This window comes from Schistocerca cancellata, chromosome 2, assembly GCF_023864275.1.
Source record: "Schistocerca cancellata isolate TAMUIC-IGC-003103 chromosome 2, iqSchCanc2.1, whole genome shotgun sequence".
In the NCBI taxonomy this organism is placed as follows: domain Eukaryota; kingdom Metazoa; phylum Arthropoda; class Insecta; order Orthoptera; family Acrididae; genus Schistocerca; species Schistocerca cancellata.
In genome coordinates, this window is record NC_064627.1 from 332486292 (window position 1) to 332505824 (window position 19533).

At 43.2% G+C, this 19533-nt stretch overlaps 1 protein-coding gene across 1 annotated transcript in view; it reads right to left on the reverse strand.

Annotated features, from left to right (window-relative positions):
• Positions 1-19533, reverse strand: part of LOC126161714 (peroxidase-like) — a gene marked incomplete at its 5' end in the record, with an annotated part of 240793 nt that overhangs the window by 110500 nt on the left and 110760 nt on the right. The window contains one exon of the mRNA XM_049917747.1: positions 12414-12587. Coding sequence (XP_049773704.1) covers positions 12414-12587 — 174 coding nt within the window. The remainder of the gene's footprint in view (positions 1-12413; positions 12588-19533) is intronic.

The window sequence follows — 19533 nt, forward strand, 5'->3', positions numbered from 1 at the left end:
TCACCAACTGAAAACGTGTGGTCAATGGTGGCCGAGCAATTGGCTCGTCACAATACGCCAGTCACTACTCTTGATGAACTGTGGTATCGTGTTGAAGCTGCATGGGCAGCTGTACCTGTAAACGCTATCCAAGCTCTGTTTTATTCAATGCCCAAACGTATCAAGGCCGTTATTACGGCCAGAGGTGGTTGTTCTGGGTACTGAGTTCTCAGGATCTATGCACCCAAATTGCGTGAAAATGTAATCACATGTCAGTTCTAGTATAATATATTTGTCCAATGAATACCCGTTTATCATCTGCATTTCTTCTTGGTGTAGCAATTTTAATGGCCAGTAGTTTACTCCGCAATTATAAGCACGACATAATATGCCACACGTTACTAGGCAGATCAACATTTATATCTACAGGTGTTGGACAAACACATGGAAACATCGCTACAGATGTATACTTGCACTTAAATGTAGGTGCTAGGTTGTATTCGACCACAATGTGTCTGTCTTACTCAGAAGACTGTTCTGTGTAGTTGTGAGTACATTATGATGGAGCTAAGTGAATTCTAGCGTGGACGAATTGCTAGTGCTCTTACGCTGGGTCCACTTTCAAGATCTACCATACCGAAGATTCATACCACATGCAGGGAAACTGAAAAAAGATCATCCGGTAAGACTCAATGCAGACGAAAGTGTGTGTCGAGTGACCGTGACAGACGGTTGTTGGGGAAGATTGTGACGAAAAATAAGAGGACGACAGCTCTGAAAGTAAAATGCACAACTGAATGTCGCTATCGCGAACCCTGTCAGCGCTAACACAACACCAGGGACCAGGGAGCTCCAGAAGTTAGGAATTACATGGCGATCTGAAATTCCAGAATCAGTCATCAGTGATACAAATGGCCAGAACAGGAAAACGTGGTGCCGAAGCCATGAATGCTGCACTATGGAGCAATGGAAGAAAGTCATTTGGTAGGATGAGTCTTGCAGCACACTGTTTCCAACTTCTGACCGAGCTACATCCCAAAAGTGAAACATAGCAACACAGCAGTGGTTCTGCGATGATTTGGGAAGCCATACCATGCTTTTCAAGGGCCCCGTGGGTACTTTGTAATGCCACATTTTTGCAAAGGATTATGTGGCCATTTTTACTAATAATGTCTATCCCATGCTAGAATGTTTGTTCCCCCAATGGTGATGCTGTGTTCCAAGCTCACATTTTGTTGCGAAGCACACACTTTTCACTCGTCATTTATGACTTAAGCGCATGAAATTTCCATAAAGCAGTGAAAATGAATAAAATTCCGCATTGATGACTACTGTTTGAACTGTATGTCACTGTTATGTGCTTTGATAAGGCGAGGAATGGTCGAAAAGACGCTCGTCAAATCTACTGGCTAGAACCAAGCTCGGGGTCGTTCCTATACGAGGCCGTAATGCTGCCTCGAAACACTGAAGGCTGCCACCTAAATTTTTCGACTCTATTATCATATGTTATTAGGTGTTGCAAGTGAATATGTACTGTGCAAGCATTTGTCCAACATATAGCTCACGTGTATATGATTTTTGCGAAATATTTGATTTTAAACATTGATTTGCGCTACGTCAGCGAAAAGAAAGATCGTGATGTTTCGTCTAGTGGATATCAGGCTTAATAAGGGACGAACCAGTAACGGAGTTGGACAAGAACTAAACCATTCCGCCCCTCACCCGAAGTGACGTCACGTGGGGGTGTCACAATTCGTCAGAATATTCCTCTTTTCACGAACTATTTCATTTTAAAAGCTACATTTTCTTTTCAAAAAAGCAGACGCTTCAGTGTCAAAGTTCTAAGAAGTTACAAATATTACTGTCATTTATTTGTAAACTTTCACTTATACAGCGTGGTCTATTGAACGTGACCGGGCCAAATATCTCACGAAATAAGTGTCTAACGAAAAAACTACAAAAAACGAAACTTGTCTAGCTTGAAGGGGGAAACCAGATGGCGCTATGGTTGGCCCGCTAGATGGCGATGCCATAGGTCAAACGGATATCAACTGCGTTTTTTAAAATAGAAACCCCCATTTTTATTATATATTCGTGTAGTACGTAAAGAAATATTAATGTTTTAGTTGGACCACTTTTATCGCTTTGTGATAGATGGCGCTGTAATAGTCACAAAGATATGGCTCACAATTTTAGACGAACAGCTGGTAACAGGTAGGTTTTTTAAATTAAAATACAGAACGTAGGTACGTTTGAACATTTTATTTCGGTTGTTCCCGTGTGATACATGTACCTTTGTGAACTTATCATTTCTGAGAACACATGCTATTACATATTGATTAGCTGTAAATACCACATTAATGCAATAAATGCTCAGAATGGTGTCCGTCATCTCAATGCATTTGGCAATACGTGTAAAGACATTCCTCTCAACAGCGAGTCGTTCGCCTTCGGTAATGTTTGCACATGCATTGAACAATGCGCTGACACATGTCGTCAGGCGTTGTCGGTGGATCACATTGGAGAATATCCTTCAACTTTCCCCTCAGAAAGAAATCCGGGGACGTCAGACGACCAATCCAACTGTCATGAAATATACTATTCAATACCGCTTCAACCGCACGCGAGCTATGTGCCGGACATCCATCATGTTGGAAGTACATCACCATTCTGTCATGCAATGAAACATCTTGTAGCAACATCGGTAGAACATTACGTAGGAAATCAGCATACATTGCACCATTTAGATTGCCATCGATAAAATGGGGGCCAATTGTCCTTCCTCCCATAATGCCGCGCCATACGTTAACCTGCCAAAGTCACTGATGTTCCACTTGTCGCAGCCATCGTGGATTTTCCGTTGCCCAAAAGTGCATATTATACCGGTTTACGTTACCGCTGTTGGTGAATGACGCTTCGTCGCTAAATAGAATGCGTACAAAAAAATCTGTCACCGTCCCGTAATTTCTCTTGTGCGCAGTGGCAGAACTGTACACGACGTTCAAAGTCGTCGCCATGCAATTCCTGGTGCATAGAAATATGGTATGGGTGCAATCGATGTTGATGTAGCATTCTCAACACCGACGTTTTTGAGATTCCCGATCCACGTGCGATTTATCCGCTACTGATGTGCGCACTGGCGGAATGTTACGTGATACCACAGCTATTACAGCGCCATCTATCACAATGCGAAAAAAGTGGTCCTACTAAATCATTCATATTTCTTTACGTACTACACGCATATGTAATAAAAAATGGGGATTCCTATTTAAAAAAACGCAGTTGATATCCGTTTGACCTATGGCAGCGCCATCTAGCGGGCCAACCATAGCGCCATCTGGTTTCCCCCTTCAAGCTAGACGAGTTTCGTTCTTTGTTGTTTTGTCGTTTGATGCTTATTTCGTGAGATATTTGGCCCGATCACTATCAATGGACCACCCTGTATACTGGGGTGACAAAAGTCAAGGGCTAGCGATATGCACGTAGACGGATGGTGGTACTAACGCGTAAAAGGGCGGTGTGTTGGTGGAGTTGTCATTTGTAGTCAGGTAATTCAATCGATATGGTTTCCGATGTGATTATGGCTGCACGACGGGGATAAACAGTCTTTGAAAACGGAATGGTAATTGGAGCTAGACGCATGGAACATTTCATTTCGGAAATCGTTAAGGAATTCAATATGCCGAGAACAACAGTGTCAAGAGCGTGCCGAGAATACCAAATTTGAGGCATTGCCTGTCACCACGGACAAAGCAGTGCCCGACCCTTCTCACTTAACGGTCGACAGCAGTGATGTTTGCGTAGAGATATCATTGATTGCAGCCAAACAACACTGCATGAAATAACAGCAGAAATCAATATGGGACGTACGACGAACGTATCCGTTAGGACAGTGCGGCGAAATGTGGCGTTAATGAGCTATGGCAGCAGACGACCGACGCACGTGCCCTTGCGAAAGCGTAGTTTACACGACGACACTAGATTACACGAACTACGGTACCGTCGTAGAGTGAAGAAAAACTGAACTGTGCAGTGAGGAACGGAGAATAATGTTCGCTTTTTGGATATATATGCTTTGCATAGGTGTTTGTCGGATTTCAGTTCTGCTGATTACAAAAATACGCAATATACTGCGCCTCCTGAGACCTTTCACGTGCGATCAGAACACAGAAAGTTTGACAATACCTTAGCGGCAGGGCAAAATTAATTGAATTAGAAGCAGATATACAACTGAATTAAGAAAAATACAAGCAAATGTAATTCTAGCTGTGGAAATGCTCTCGTCTACAAGACTAAAATCCCATTGTTCGAGTTGGCCGACTCTTTCTTTTTAAGGGATATTGTTGACAGGGGGGAAGGCTACACGATTCAAGAAGCTGCATTCTTTATTCAATATTCATCTACTTAAAACGTCGCAGCAATGCTCCCCGTTCACACATGTTTAAAATTTGAAATGCTGACGCTGTACAGATCTTCAACAGAGTAGTTTGCAAACCATTCTCTTCTTAATGCGGCCTGTTCGAATAATTACTGCTGTTAATGTTAATAATTATTAAAGTTAATGTTAATAATTACTGGTGTTAATGAAAAAGTGTCATCACCAACTAAATCCGCATCTTATAGCTTGTCGAGTGTTCTCGATTGTAATGCGCGCAATGTGATACGTAATTTCAGTTCTGACAAAGTGCTTCATGCATTACAGTATCTTTATTCCTTATCACAAATTTAACTCTGTTTAGAAGAAACGTGAACAGTTCTGGTGACATTCTAAGATAATTAAAAGAACTTCTTGGGTCTTCCACTACAAATTATTTCAGCAAGAATGTTGAACAGACGTCTATTGTTCAACCAGTCACGAATCGAAACACGTTTCTTACTTTTTTCTTATGCAGCAATTCCACGCAACAAGCTTTAACTCCATCACAACTCGTGCGACGTGCAGATGCCAAAACTTTCATTTCAGACACGACTCAGGAACCCACAAAACGACGGAACTGAAGTGTATACTGGTTTCGCCGTGTCGACAGTCAAATTTGAAACATTAGCGTGCAACTCATTCCACGCAACGAGTGGCGCAACCCAATGTCGTCGTGTTAACTAGGCTTAACACAGCGCGACATCGTCTAGAGCGCCTCTCCTTGGGCTCGTGACCACCTCGGTTGGAACCTAGACGACTGGAAAACCATGACCTGGTTAGATGAGTTCCAGTTTCAGAGCTAATGGTAGGATTCGAGCGTGGCGCATGCCCCATTAAACCATGGACCCGAGTTGTCAACAAGGCACTGTGCAAGCTGGTGGTGGCTCCATAACGGTATGGGCTGTGTTTACATGGAATGGACTGTGTCCTCTGATCCAACTTAACCGATCATTGACTGGAAATGGTTATGTTCGCCTACTTGGAGACCATTTGCAGTTATTCCTGGAGTTCATGTTCCCAAACAACGATGGAATTTTTATTGATAACAATGCGCTATGTCACCAGGGTACAGTTGTTCGCATTTAGCTTGAAAAACATTCTGGACAATTCGAATGAATGATTTGTCCACCCATTATGGGAAATAATCGAGAGATTGCCTCCTGCACAAAATCCTGTACCGGCAACACTTCCGCAATTAAGGATGGCTGTAGAGGCAGTATGGCTCAATATTTCTGCAGGGGATTTCTTCCGACTTGTTGAGACCACGTAACGTCGAGTCACTGCGCTACGACGGACAAATGGTGGTCCTACACGATAGTTGGAGGCATCTTATGTCTTTTGTCAGCTCATTGTATAAATCTTTGTTTCGGTACCTTGTAGCCTTTACGTAACTGTAGTCGGACACCCCGCACAAGTAGCGGCAGTGAAATCTTATTGTGTCAGTGTCAGTGTCAAGTGTTGGTTAATTTTCGATGTGTCAGCGATTATGAACTGTGCTGTTGCTGCAGATTTTGTAACCTTCTCGTGTGATGTGACCCCATATCTGCTGGAGACGCACATACAATGTGCATACAATCACCAGAAAATACTGCCCCAGGTACACACATTCCCAGCCATCATATGTGATAGAGAGCCCAGACAGGTAGTGGGCACGTTGCTGTCTCTGCCTGCAGGTAGATCGTGATAATACGGAGGAAGAAGCAGTTGAAGTACTGATTAAACAGTAGGCAGAGTTTTTATATATGGCTAATACGAGCATTGTTCATAGACATAACGCATCTAGAAAGTTTTGGAAAGGAGGCCATTTTGCAACACCAATAAAAGTTGCGAGATGAAGAATAGGTGTTTGCCACTCAGACACAAGGATTTGCCCAGAGCAAATTTATGAGAACGCCAAGGTAGAAGTGGTCCTAGGGTGTGAGAGACTTTCCTGCTGGGCGTGCTGCGATGCTCTTCAAGATCTGATCATAAGATAGCCCAAGACGTTCCTACCGAGTGCAATGACTATCCGAGCCATAGCTTGTCCCAGGCGGACCCAACTACTCCAACACTTGATTGGCACCACTTACAGAACATGCTTTTTCTTCTGGATGCAGCATGGACTTCGGGCAAGTAAATGCTATCTACTCCCGCTAATGACATGCACTGAAGCCTTCGAGAAAAAGTAGACCTGCCAGTGTTCTGTTTGTAACAAAGCAATAACTAATACCCAGGAAAGTGACCCTAAAATAGTTGTTAATACAATGGGCAAATTATTGTTTTCTGTTTAATCTTAATGTGCGTAATGAAAAGAAGTTCCAGAATAAATTTTATAGGTGATAGGGGAGTCATTCTAGCAATGGTGAAAAACGGAATATTTTATGTAACTGTATAAACTGGTAACGTACTTTAATGACATTTCTTCAGGTGGTATACCTAATCGTTAGCTTTTTATTAATTGCTAATGCAGCAACCAAATGCATAGTTAGTACATACAATTAATTTCTCAAGCTGAATCCTTGTAATTCAACAAATTCGTCCTCCTTAAGAAACTTCCAGAGGTAGCCTATAAATTGCACGCTATCCCGAAGAAAGCAGGTGTTGACAGATGTGAAAATTACCGAACTATCAGTTTAATAAATCACAGTTGAAAAATACTAACACGAATTCTTTACAGACGAATGGAAAAACTGGTAGAAGCCGACCTCGGGGAAGATCAGCTTGGATTCCGTAGAAATATTGGAACATGTGAGGCAATACTGACCTTACCACTTATCTTAGAAGAAAGATTAAGGAAAGGCAAACCTACGTTTCTAGCATTTGTAGACTTAGAGAAAGCTTTTGACAATGTTGACTGGAATAGTCTTTTTCAAATTCTAAAGGTGGCAAGGGTAAAATACAGGGAGCGAAAGGCTATTTACAATTTGTATAGAAAACAGATGGCAGTTGTAAGAGTCGAGGGGTATGAAAGGGATCAGTGGTTGGGAAGGGAGTAAGACAGGGTTGTAGCCTCTCCCCGATGTTATTCAATCTGTATACTGAGCAAACAGTAAAGGAAACAAAAGAAAAATTCGGAGTAGGTATTAAAATCCATGGAGAAGAAATAAAAACTTTGAGGTTCGCCGATGACATTGTAATTCTGTCAGAGACAGCAAAGGACTTGGAAGAGCAGTTGAACGGAATGGACAGTGTCTTGAAAGGAGGATATAAGATGAACATCAACAAAAGCAAAACGAGGATAATGGAATGTAGTCGAATTAAGTCGGGTGATGCTGAGGGAATTAGATTAGGAAATGAGACACTTAAAGTAGTAAAGGAGTTTTGCTATTTCGGGAGCAAAATAACTGATGATTGTCGAAGTAGAGAAGATATAAAATATAGACTGGCAATGGCAAGGAAATCGTTTCTGAAGAAGAGAAATATGTTAACATCGAGTATAGATTTAAGCATCAGGAAGTCGCTTCTGAAAGTATTTGTATGGAGTGTAGCCATGTATGAAAGTGAAACATCGACGATAAACAGTTTGGACAAGAAGAGAATAGAAGCTTTCGAAATGTGGTGCTACAGAAGAATGCTGAAGATTGGGTGGGTAGATCACGTAACTAATGAGGAGGTATTGAATAGAATTGGGGAGAAGAGGAGTTTGAGGCACAACTTGACAAGAAGAAGGGATCGGTTGGTAAGACATGTTCTGAGGCATGAATGGATCACAAATTTAGCTTTGGAGGGCAGCTTGGAGGGTAAAAATCGTAGAGGGAGACCAAGAGATGAATACACTTAGCAGATTCAGAAGAATGTAGGTTGCAGTAAGTACTGGGAGATGAAGAAGCTTGCACAGGATAGGGTAGCATGGAAAGCTGCATCAAACCAGTCTCAGGACTGAAGACCACAACAACAATAAGATACCGTCCCATCAGAGGGCTAGCAATAACATTTCACTAGATGAACTGGCGCCCAGTATGAACTAACAACAAAATTGCTCACTACGATGTATTAAGTGTGATATAAAGCGATACTTCATCGAAATTGTGAATACTTTTCTTGTATGAGTGAGACAAATTTCCATGTACAATGTTCTCCTCTTAACAGTAGCAATTTCTGCCTAACGTGGATGTCGAAGTACAGTTGTCAAAGCATGTTGGCCAAATATATGTAGTAGCTGTTGACGTTTATTTGCACTTCAGTCAAACAGCACAATGCCATCAGTAATAAGAAGGTGGGCCAGGTGTGTTCTATTACCACAATTTTTTTTTTTACAAGTGTAGGGATCTAAAAATTTCCTCTAGTAGCGCTGGGAATAGCTGTTGGCAACGGCATTACAAGTTTCCGTCTGACGCAGATGGCGGTCGCACTGTATCTGGTGGACCCAATGGTGCGTGACCGCAGAGCTACGCCTTTTGCGGCTCTGGACTACGAGCGGCCTCTGTTGCCGCAATATAGGATAGCCGGCGGCAGCCACTCATCCTGTTGCACTTGGAGCCTCACCGCTACACCATCGTATTGCTTAGTACAGCGAGCCCCACCCTAGTTTCTATAGTGTGTGCTGGTTCAAATTGCTCTAAGCACTATGGGACTTAACATCGGAGGTCATCAGTCCCCTACACTTAGAACTGCTTAAACCTAACTATCCTAAGGACTTCACACACATCCATGCCCGAGGCAGGACTCGAACCTGCGACCATAGCAGCAGCGCGGTTCCGGACTAAAGTGCCTAGAACCGCTCGGCCACAACGGCTGGCTGTGAGCTGGACTCTATCTCTTGTTACAATATTTGTAATGAGTCTTCATGTGCCTGGAGAAATGCAAGTTAAGTAAATCTTCTGTTCATTGTGTTAACTCGTTCACTAATCATTGTTGATTGTCGCACCACGCTGTAGCCCACCTCTACTTACCACTGTGTATGAAATCGTGCACAACAAGGATCTCCTTGCCTAGTTCCACTTTTAAATCTAATCTTTTCCACTGATAAGAATAAATGGAAGCTGTAGCATTAACGAAGCTCCAATCAGTGATTTCTTTCTCAACTGTTGTTGGTAGAGATTTTGTAAAAATTTAGTCATGAGCTTTATCAGAATCAACAAAAAACCAGGAAATGTGGTAATCCATACCCATTGGTCCCTTTTATAGCAGCGTTCGTGACTTGTAATGGTCCGCTGTACGATATCCATTTCCAAAGCGAGATCATTCTTTTGCTTGGTTCAAATACTTCTTTTCCTCCGGGATTGGTGGTGATTTTAATGAACATTTCATATATTACAGACAGAAAGCTGATTGGTGTATAGTTTTTTTAATGTTTTGTTTATCACATTTCTAGTGAAGTACAATAGAAAACATGTAGCACCCCATCAGAGCTAGATGCGTTCGCAGTTACAGAATAGGAGCGCTGTAGTACAGGTGGTTTCAAAAAATTCATCCGGTTTCACAAGGCTTTATCTTCCACTTGTTGTGTATTTCAACTTCGGCACGAAAACTGAAAGTTTATCTAGGAGCCAGTTATAGGATGCCGGTTCATGTGGTTGCCGGTGGGGGTTTCCGTGCTGCACCTAGCTCGCTAGTTATCTCGTTCATTAATCAAAGTGTGTCGTCTCGAGATGGCGGTAACATGATAGCAAAATTCATTTCAACAGATGCAATCCAGTTACAACCGTATTTTCGTCGAGATAACATACTGCACCTCCCAGTGCCGTGAATGGCGTACGGATCTCACATTGTGCCATTAGGCTCCAAGGGGGCCTGGTCTCAAGGTATGTTAGAAAAAAAAAAAAAAAAAAAACAGAAATGAATGCAGAAACTCCAGTCATGATCCCATTAAAAATGAGATGAGTACGACTATCGTCAGGCCGGCAGTTGTGATCGAGCGGTTCTAGGCGCTTCAGTTCGAAACCACGCGGCTGCTGCGGTCGCAGGTTCGAATCCTGCCTCGGGCCTGGATGTGTATGATGTCCTTAGGTTACCTAGGTTTAAGTAGTTTAAGTCTAGGAGACTGATGACCTCCGATGTTAAGTCCTATAGTGCTTAGAGCCATTTGAACCAATTTTTTGACTATCATCTGGATGTTTGTGTTGCGTTAAGTGTAGAGTAGGCTGAACATTCGTAAAAGCTAAATGAAAATTTGATAACAAACGTAAGGGTATGTGCACAGACGTAAAAGATATTTTGTTGTTGTTGTTCTTAAAGTATTCAGTTCGAAGACTTATTTGATGCTGCTCTCCACGCTTAGCAAAGCTCTTGATCTCTGCATAACATCTGCAAGTCACATCCATTGGAACGATAGCAAAATTCATTTCAACAGATGCAATCCATTTACAACTGTATTTTCGTCGAGATACCTAGTGCACCTCCCAATGCCGTGAATGACATCCCATCTAACCTTCAGCATTCTTCTGTAGCACCACATTTCAAACACTTACATCCTCTTCTTGTTTGGACTGTTTATCACCCATGCCTTGGTCTCCCTCTACAATTCTTTCGACCCATGCTTCCTTCCAACTCGACGACTTCTAGGTACCTCACGATGTGTCCTATTAAACGATGCATAGATCCTGAGAAATCAGTACCCATAACAACCACCTCTGGCCGTAATAACGGCCTTGATACGCCTGGGCATTGAGTCAGAGCTTGGATGGCGTGTACAGGTACAGTTGCCCATGCAGCTTCAACACGATACCACAGTTTAGTGGCGTATTGTGACGAGCCAGTTGCTCGGCCACCATTGACCACACGTTTTCAGTTGATGAGAGATCTGGAGAATGTGCTGGCCACGGCAGCAGTCGAACATTTTTTGTATCGAGAAAGGCCCGTACAGGACCTGCAACATGCGGTCGTACATTACCCTCTTGAAATGTAGGGTTTCGCAGGGGTCGAATGAAGGGTAGAGCCACGGATCGCAACACATCTGAAATGTAACGTCCACTGATCAAAGTGCCGTCAATGCGAACAAGAGGTGACCGAGACGTGTAACAAATGGCACCCTGTAACATCACGCCGGGTGATACACGCTTTCAATGAGGAATACACGCTTTCAATGTGCGTTCACCGCGATGTCGCCAAACACGGATGCGACCATCATGTTGCTGTAAACAGAACCTGGGTTCATCCAAAAAAATGACGTTTCGCCATTCGTGCACCCAGGTTCGTCGTCGCGTACACCATCGCAGGTGCTCCTATCTGTGATGCAGCGTCACGGGTAACCGCAGACATAATCTCCGAGCTGATAGTCCATGCTGCTGCAAACGTCGTCGAACTGTTCCTGAAGATGGTTGTTGTCTTGCAACTGTCCCCATATGTTGACTCAGGGATCGAGACGTGGCTGCACGATCCGTTACAGCCATGCGGATAACATGCCTGTCATCTCGACAGCTAGTGATACGAGGCCGTTGGGATCCAACACGGGTTCCGTATTACCCTCCTAAACCCACCGATTCCATATTCTGCTAACAGTCGTTGGATCTCGACCAACACGAGCAGCAATGTCGCGATACGATAAACCGCAATCGCGATAGGCTACTATCCGACCTTTATCAAAGTCGGAAACGTGATGGTACGCATTTCTCCTCCTTACACGAGGCATCACAAAAACATTTCACCAGGCAACGCCAGTCAACTGCTGTTTGTGTATGAGAAATCGGTTGGAAACTTTCCTCGTGTCAGCTCGTTGTAGGTGTCGCTACCGGCGCCAGCCTTGTGTGAATGCTCTGAAAAGCTAATCATTTGCATATCACAGCATCTTCTTCCGGTCGGTTAAATTTCGCGTCTGTAGCACGTCATCTTCGTTGTGTAGCAATTTTAATGGCCAGCAGTGTAATTATAGCTCTTACTTACTCGATTACGAGAGCGTTGAAAATTTTTAAACTTGTTCAGTATTTATGGAAATATCGTAAATCAGATTTTTCGCCTCTGGGAGCTGTTAGTAATATAGATGGGATGAATCTTTTGCACAACATTCTGTAGGATGTGATCGTTGGACCACGACGGGCCGCGTGTACAGTGGGCTTTGGAAGCGCGCTGGGCGTCCTGCGGCAGCTGGCGGTGGGCTTACCTTTGGTCTCGGCGGTCTGCGTGAGGTCGTGGTCGAGCATCTGCCCCCAGGCGACGAACGCCATGGTGACGGCGTGCTCCAGGCTGTCGCGGTGGGAGTGGACGGCGGCGGACACGCGACGGGCGTTGGGCAGCGGGAAGCCAGACCGGCTGGAGGCGCGCGGCGCGCTCACACCTGTCAACACGGGGTCACACCACACAGTCAGCAACACGTTCACAGGCAGCGTAGCTAAAGGTGCACGGTGTGGTCACCGTCCCACAGATACATTCAAGAGCCAAAGAAACTGGTACAAAAATGGTTCAAATGGCTCTGAGCACTATGGGACTTAACTTCTAAGGTCATCAGTCCCCTAGAACTTAGAACTACTTAAATCTAACTAACCTAAGGACATCATACACATCCATGCCCGAGGCAGGATTCGAACCTCCGACCGTAGCGGTCACGCGGTTCCAGACTGTAGCGCTCGTGGTCGTGCGGTAGCGTTCTCGCTTCCCGCGCCCGGGTTCCCGGGTTCGATTCCCGGCGGCGTCAGGGATTTTCTCTGCCTCGTGATGACTGGGTGTTGTGTGATGTCCTTAGGTTAGTTAGGTTTAAGTAGTTCTAAGTTCTAGGGGACTGATGACCGTAGATGTTAAGTCCCATAGTGCTCAGAGCCATTTGAACCAGACTGTAGCGCCTAGAACCGCTCGGCCACCTCGGCCGGCGAAACTTGTACACCAGCCTAATATTGCGTAGGATCTATGCGAGCCCGCTGAAGTGCCGCAACACGATCTGGGATGACTAATGTGCTAGAGCGAACTGACACCATAAATCCTGCAAGGATGTCCATAAATCCGCAGGAGTATGACGGGATGGAGATCTCTTCTGAGCAGCACATTGCAAGGCATCCCAGATATGCTCAAAAATGTTAATGTCTGGGGAGTCTTGCGGCAAGTGGTAATGTTTATACTTAGAAGAGTGTTCCTGCAGTAATTCAGGATGTGTGTGGTGTCGCATTGTTCGGCTGGAATTGTCCAGCTCCGTCGGAATGCACAACGGACATGAATGGATGCAGATCATAAGACAGGAGGCTTACGTAAGTGTCACCTCTCAGAGTCGTATCTAGACGTATCAAGGTTCCCATATCGCTTGAACTGCACACGCGCCACACCTTTACAGAGCCTGCACTACCTTGTGAGGTAACGAGTGAGTTGTGGCGCCCTGAAAATATTCTACGTTCGGAGTTGTCATGGCCACACGGGCCGCTCGGCAAGCCAGGGCTCGTCAGCAACTGCATGGCGCAGAATATTAGCTGGAGCAAGAGGGGTAGCCACAGCGCGTGGTCCAGGCGGACCGCGTGGTTGGGAATTCCATGTTGACGCTGTGTCGAGGACTGTGCTTTGTGTTGATGAAGGAGATTTGTATGCCGGGAGTGCCAAACATGGCGGACTTTCTGAAACCATAATGGCCAAGATAGATACGAAGCCCACACCTACTACAGTAGTACAAGTTTATATGCCAACTAGCTCTGCAGATGACGAAGAAATTGAAGAAATGTATGATGAAATAAAAGAAATTATTCAGATAGTGAAGAGAGACGAAAATTTAATGGTCATGGGTGACTGGAATTCGAGTGTAAGAAAAGGGAGAGAAGGAAACGTAGTAGGTGAATATGGATTGGGGCTAAGAAATGAAAGAGGAAGCCGCCTGGTAGAATTTTGCACAGAGCACAACTTAATCATAGCTAACACTTGGCTTAAGAATCATGATAGAAGGTTGTATACATGGAAGAACCCTGGAGATACTAAAAGGTATCAGATTGATTATATAATGGTAAGACAGAGATTTAGGAAACAGGTTTTAAATTGTAAGACATTTCCCGGGCAGATGTGGACTCTGACCACAATCTGTTGGTTATGAACTGTAGATTAAAACTGAAGAAACTGTAAAAAGGTGGGAATTTGAGGAGATGGGACCTGGGTAAAATGAAAGAACCAGAGATTGTAGAGAGCTTCATGGAGAGCATTAGGGAACGATTGACAAGAATGGGGGAAAGAAATACAGTAGAAGAAGAATGGATAGCTTTGAGGGATGAAGTAGTGAAGGCAGCAGAGGATCAAGTACGTAAAAAGACGAGGGCTAGTAGAAATCGTTGGGTAACAGAAGAAATATTGAATTTAATTGATGAAAGGGGAAATACAAAAATGCAGTAAATGAAGCAGGCAAAAAGGAATACAAACGTCTCAAAAATGAGATCGACAGGAAGTGCAAAATGGCTAAGCAGGGATGGCTAGAGGACAAATATAAGGATGTAGAGGCTTATCTCACTAGGGGTAAGATAGATACTGCCTACAGGAAAATTAAAGAGACCTTTGGAGATAAGAGAACCACTTGTATGAACATCAAGAGCTCAGATGGAAACCCAATTCTAAGCAAAGAAGGGAAAGCAGAAAGGTGGAAGGAGTATATAGAGGGTCTATACAAGGGCGATGCACTTGAGGACAGTATTATAGAAATCGAAGAGGATGTAGATGAAGATGAAATGGGAGATACGATACTGCGTGAAGAGTTTGACAGAGCACTGAAAGACCTGAGTCGAAACAAGGCCTCCGGAGTAAACAACATTCCATTGGAACTACTGACGGCCTTTGGAGAGCCAGTCCTGACAAAACTCTACCATCTGGTGAGCAAGATGTATGAAACTGGCGAAATACCCTCAGACTTCAAGAAGAATATAATGATCTCAATCCCAAAGAAAGCAGGTGTTGACAGATGTGAAAATTACCGAACTATCAGTTTAATAAGTCACAGCTGCAAAATACTAACGCGAATTCTTTACAGACGAATGGAAAAACTGGTAGAAGCTGACCACGGGGAAGATCAGTTTGGATTTCATAGAAATGTTGGAACACGTGAGGCAATACTGACCCTACGACTTATCTTACAAGAAAGATTAAGGAAAGGCAAACCTATGTTTCTAGCATTTGTAGACTTAGAGAAAGCTTTTGACAATGTTGATTGGAATACTCTCTTTCAAATTCTGAAGGTGGCAGGGGTAAAATACAGAGAGCAAAAGGCTATTTACAATTTGTACAGAAACCAGATGGCAATTATAAGAGTCGAGGGGTATGGAAGGGAAGCAGTGGTTGGGAAGGGAGTGAGACACGGCGGTAGCCTATCCCCGATGTTATTCAATCTGTATATTGAGCAAACAGTAAAGGAAACAAAAGAAAAATTCGGAGTAGGTATTAAAATCCATGGTGAAGAAATAAAAACTTTGAGGTTCGCCGATGACATTGTAATTCTGTCAGAGACAGCAAAGGACTTGGAAGAGCAGTTGAACGGAATGGATGGTGTCTTGAAGGGAGGATATATGATGAACATCAACAAAAGCAAAACGAGGATAATGGAATGTAGTCGAATTAAGTCGGGTGATGTTGAGGGTATTAGATTAGGAAATGAACACTTAAAGTAGTAAAGGAGTTTTGCTATTTGGGGAGCAAAATAACTGATGATGGTCGAAGTAGAGAGGATATAAAATGTAGACTGGCATTGGCAAGGAAAGCATTTCTGAAGAAGAGAAATTTGTTAACCTCGAGTATAGATTTAAGTGTCAGGAAGTCATTTCTGAAAGTATTTGTATGGAGTGTAGCCATGTATGGAAGTGAAACATGGACGGTAAATAGTTTGGACAAGAAGAGAATAGAAGCTTTCGAAATGTGGTGCTACAGAAGAATGCTGAAGATTAGATGGGTAGATCACATAACTAATGAGGAAGTATTGAATAGGATTGGGGAGAAGAGAAGTTTGTGGCACAACTTGACCAGAAGAAGGGATCGATCGGTAGGACATGTTCTGAGGCATCAAGGGATCACCAATTTAGTATTGGAGGGCAGCGTGGAGGGTAAAAAACGTAGGGGGAGACCATGAGATGAATACACTAAGCAGATTCAGAAGGATGTAGGTTGCAGTAGGTATTGGGAGATGAAGCTTTCACAGGATAGAGTAGCATGGAGAGCTGCATCAAACCAGTCTCAGGACTGAAGACCACAACAACAACAACAATGGCAGACATTTCACAGTTCATGTAGAAATTAATAATAGCCAGAGGAATCATGATACCTTAAAAAGAAACCTGTTCATTACCATTATTTGGTGGCCACGCGAGGTAGCCGTGCAGTCTGAGGCGCCTTGTCACGGTCCGCGCGGCTCTCCCCATCGGGCGTTCAAGTCCTCCCTCGGGCATGTATGTGTGTCTCATCCTTAGCGTAAGTTAGTTTAAGTTATGTTAAGTAGTGTGTAAGTCTAGGGACCGATGACCTCAGCAGTTTGGTCCCATAAGACCTTACCACAAATTTCCAATTTTACCATTATTTGCATGACGATTCTGATGGTGCAATCAGATTTTCAATATCTTTATTACTTAAAAGTTTAGTATCTGGCTGTAAATTATACAAGTAACACCCAGCTATGAGTTTCCGTAATCTAAACAGTTCATTCGATTTCGTCGATCGATATGTCTTTAGAAAGCTATTAGTGTAAACCGAAATTGGTATGAATTACAGGCATGTAACTTGAATAGTACATGAGTTATTGGAGATCAAAGTGGCCGATTACTATTGATCGCGTCAGGCCATAAGTACTCCACAGTTACACGAAAAAACGGTAGCAGTATGCTTATAAATATATTTATTCGTCTATGTCTTTGTTTATATCCGATATATACTATTCATGAAAAAATGGTGAAATATTTACTGTGTTTTAGAAAGCACAGAGACATTAGGCTATTGGCCTACTTTTGTTCCTATTCCTTTGATATTTATTTATTTGATTTGTTTATGTATTTAATAATGTGTGTTGAGTGAGTTTATGGTCCTGCCATAGGAATATTTATTTAATTTCAAGTTATTTAAATGTAAATCCAGTTTCAATATGTTTGTGAGTGTGTGTTGGCTTGGAGACATGGCGGGAGCGTTCTAGCCAATCACAGCGCTCGTTACTACGGTAGGCGACTACCGAAGTCAATGGAGAGACTGAATGCAAGTGGGGGAAGGAGCATCAGGTCTCCCGGTTTCGATTCCCGGCGGGGTCAGGGATTTTCTCTGCCTAGTGATGACTGGGTGTTGTGTGATGTCCTTAGGTTAGTTAGTTTTAAGTAGTTCTAAGTTCTAGGGGACTGATGACCTCAGATGTTAAGTCCCATAGTGGTCAGAGCCATTTGAACCAGCACCAGGTCGCACAGGACACGGAGGAGCGCTGGACGGGAAGGCGCGATGGACAGTCGCAGGAAATACTTGGAGAGTGTTAACCAGTTCGCGCGTGGTCGAGGGAGATAGAAATATTTCGTAGTGCCGATTTGTGCACTTTCCGTGGCTTCTGCAGTGTAGATGTAGTATGCGGTTAGAAGTGAATATCTTGCGAGCTGTGTTGTTGCTCATAACTAATTACGTAAGGTAGGAATCTGTCGTTTCCCTGTTATTCAACTTGTGTTTTATTTAGTTGCTGAACATCGACATCAATAAGTGTTTTGCAGTAATAAACGGCATTCTTAAAGGCACTTCTGCTATAGTACTCATCATTTAAACTCGTTAAAAATAGTACCTGCAGAGTTTATTTAATTAATTAATTATTAATGCTATTCATTTTTGGAACACAACCTATGACCAGCTAAGAGACAGAAGTGACGACACTTAATGCAGGACCTGACCATCATTTTGCAGGACAATGCTCAAGCACGTACAGCCCAAGCTGTTACTGATTTGTTTGATTGATGAGCCTGCTAAGTGCTATACCACCTACTGCACTCCCCCGACTTAAACGATCGTGAGTTCAACTCGATTTCTAAACTGGAGGAAACACATCACGGTATTCGCTTCAGATCTCCTACAAATTCGTCGGGCAATAGACCGCGCCGCTCGAACTGTCAACACAACTGGCACTGTTTAGAGTATCCTAGGACTTCCACATGGCTGGCAACGGGTTATACACCATGCTGGTGACTACTTTGAAAGTCAGTAAAACTTTGAAACACGTATCTATTTTGTACGAGCTGTAAATAAGTATTTGCCACTATTAAAGTTCCAACCCTCGTATGATCCCCACCAACGCCTTGCCGCGACTCGCGGCTTCTCCATGTGAAATGAGGTGACACCGCGTATGAGTCCATGCAACATTGTCGGTCAACGCCTAAGCCATCGCCCTTCCAATGGCATCGCCTTTGTGTTCCGAGTACTAAGTAGAAAAAATCATTCTGGCTTCTGTTCGTTGGATTTTTTTACTATGCAACAGTGGTTACAAAAAAACTTGTCAGGCTAAATCGTGTTAGTGGCACTCTTGATTTCTCTACTTATTATATGTGTCGAGGGATGTGGGATTAGACTCTTCGGTTTTCGCCCCATTTGTTCTTTGTCAATTAATGTCCGCAGATTATCCATTAAAGCAAACACTTACGGGAATTCTTTCATTTTTATGTACATCAGACATTTTGATTCATTGGATACTTGTTACTAATTTCATATGCTCTCGAAAAGATATTGGTTCAAATGGCTCTGAGCACTATGCGACTTAACTTCTGAGGTCATCAGTCGCCTAGAACTTAGAACTACTTAAACCTAACTAACCTAAGGACATCACACACATCCATGCCCGAGGCAGGATTCGAACCTGCGACCGTAGCGGTCACGCGGTTCCAGACTGAAGCGCCTAGAACCGCACGGCCACACCTGCCGGCGAAAAGATATTTTTTGAGACATAAATAGTTGATTTATCTTATAGAAAAGTACTATATCACTGCTGTAAATGTTAAAACTGACAACTGCAAGCACAGATTAATACTTTATAGCGAACTAAAACAATATAAAATTTATACTTTCACCAAGTACATTAGAGAAAGTACGTGTCGTATCGTGAAACTTCGGAAACGTATATATAATCACATTATATAGTACATAATAATACTTTACACTTTTGCAGTTGCAGAGCATGATACTTAATAGCAAACTAATAGAATAATATGTTTTTTATCGAGTGATTGCTTACATAAAAATGACCCTCACAGAAATAATCATATGTATTGCAGGGCGCGCTGGAATTCCAAAACCACACATCTGTGATACAGATGCGCTTATCAGGGAAATGTGGT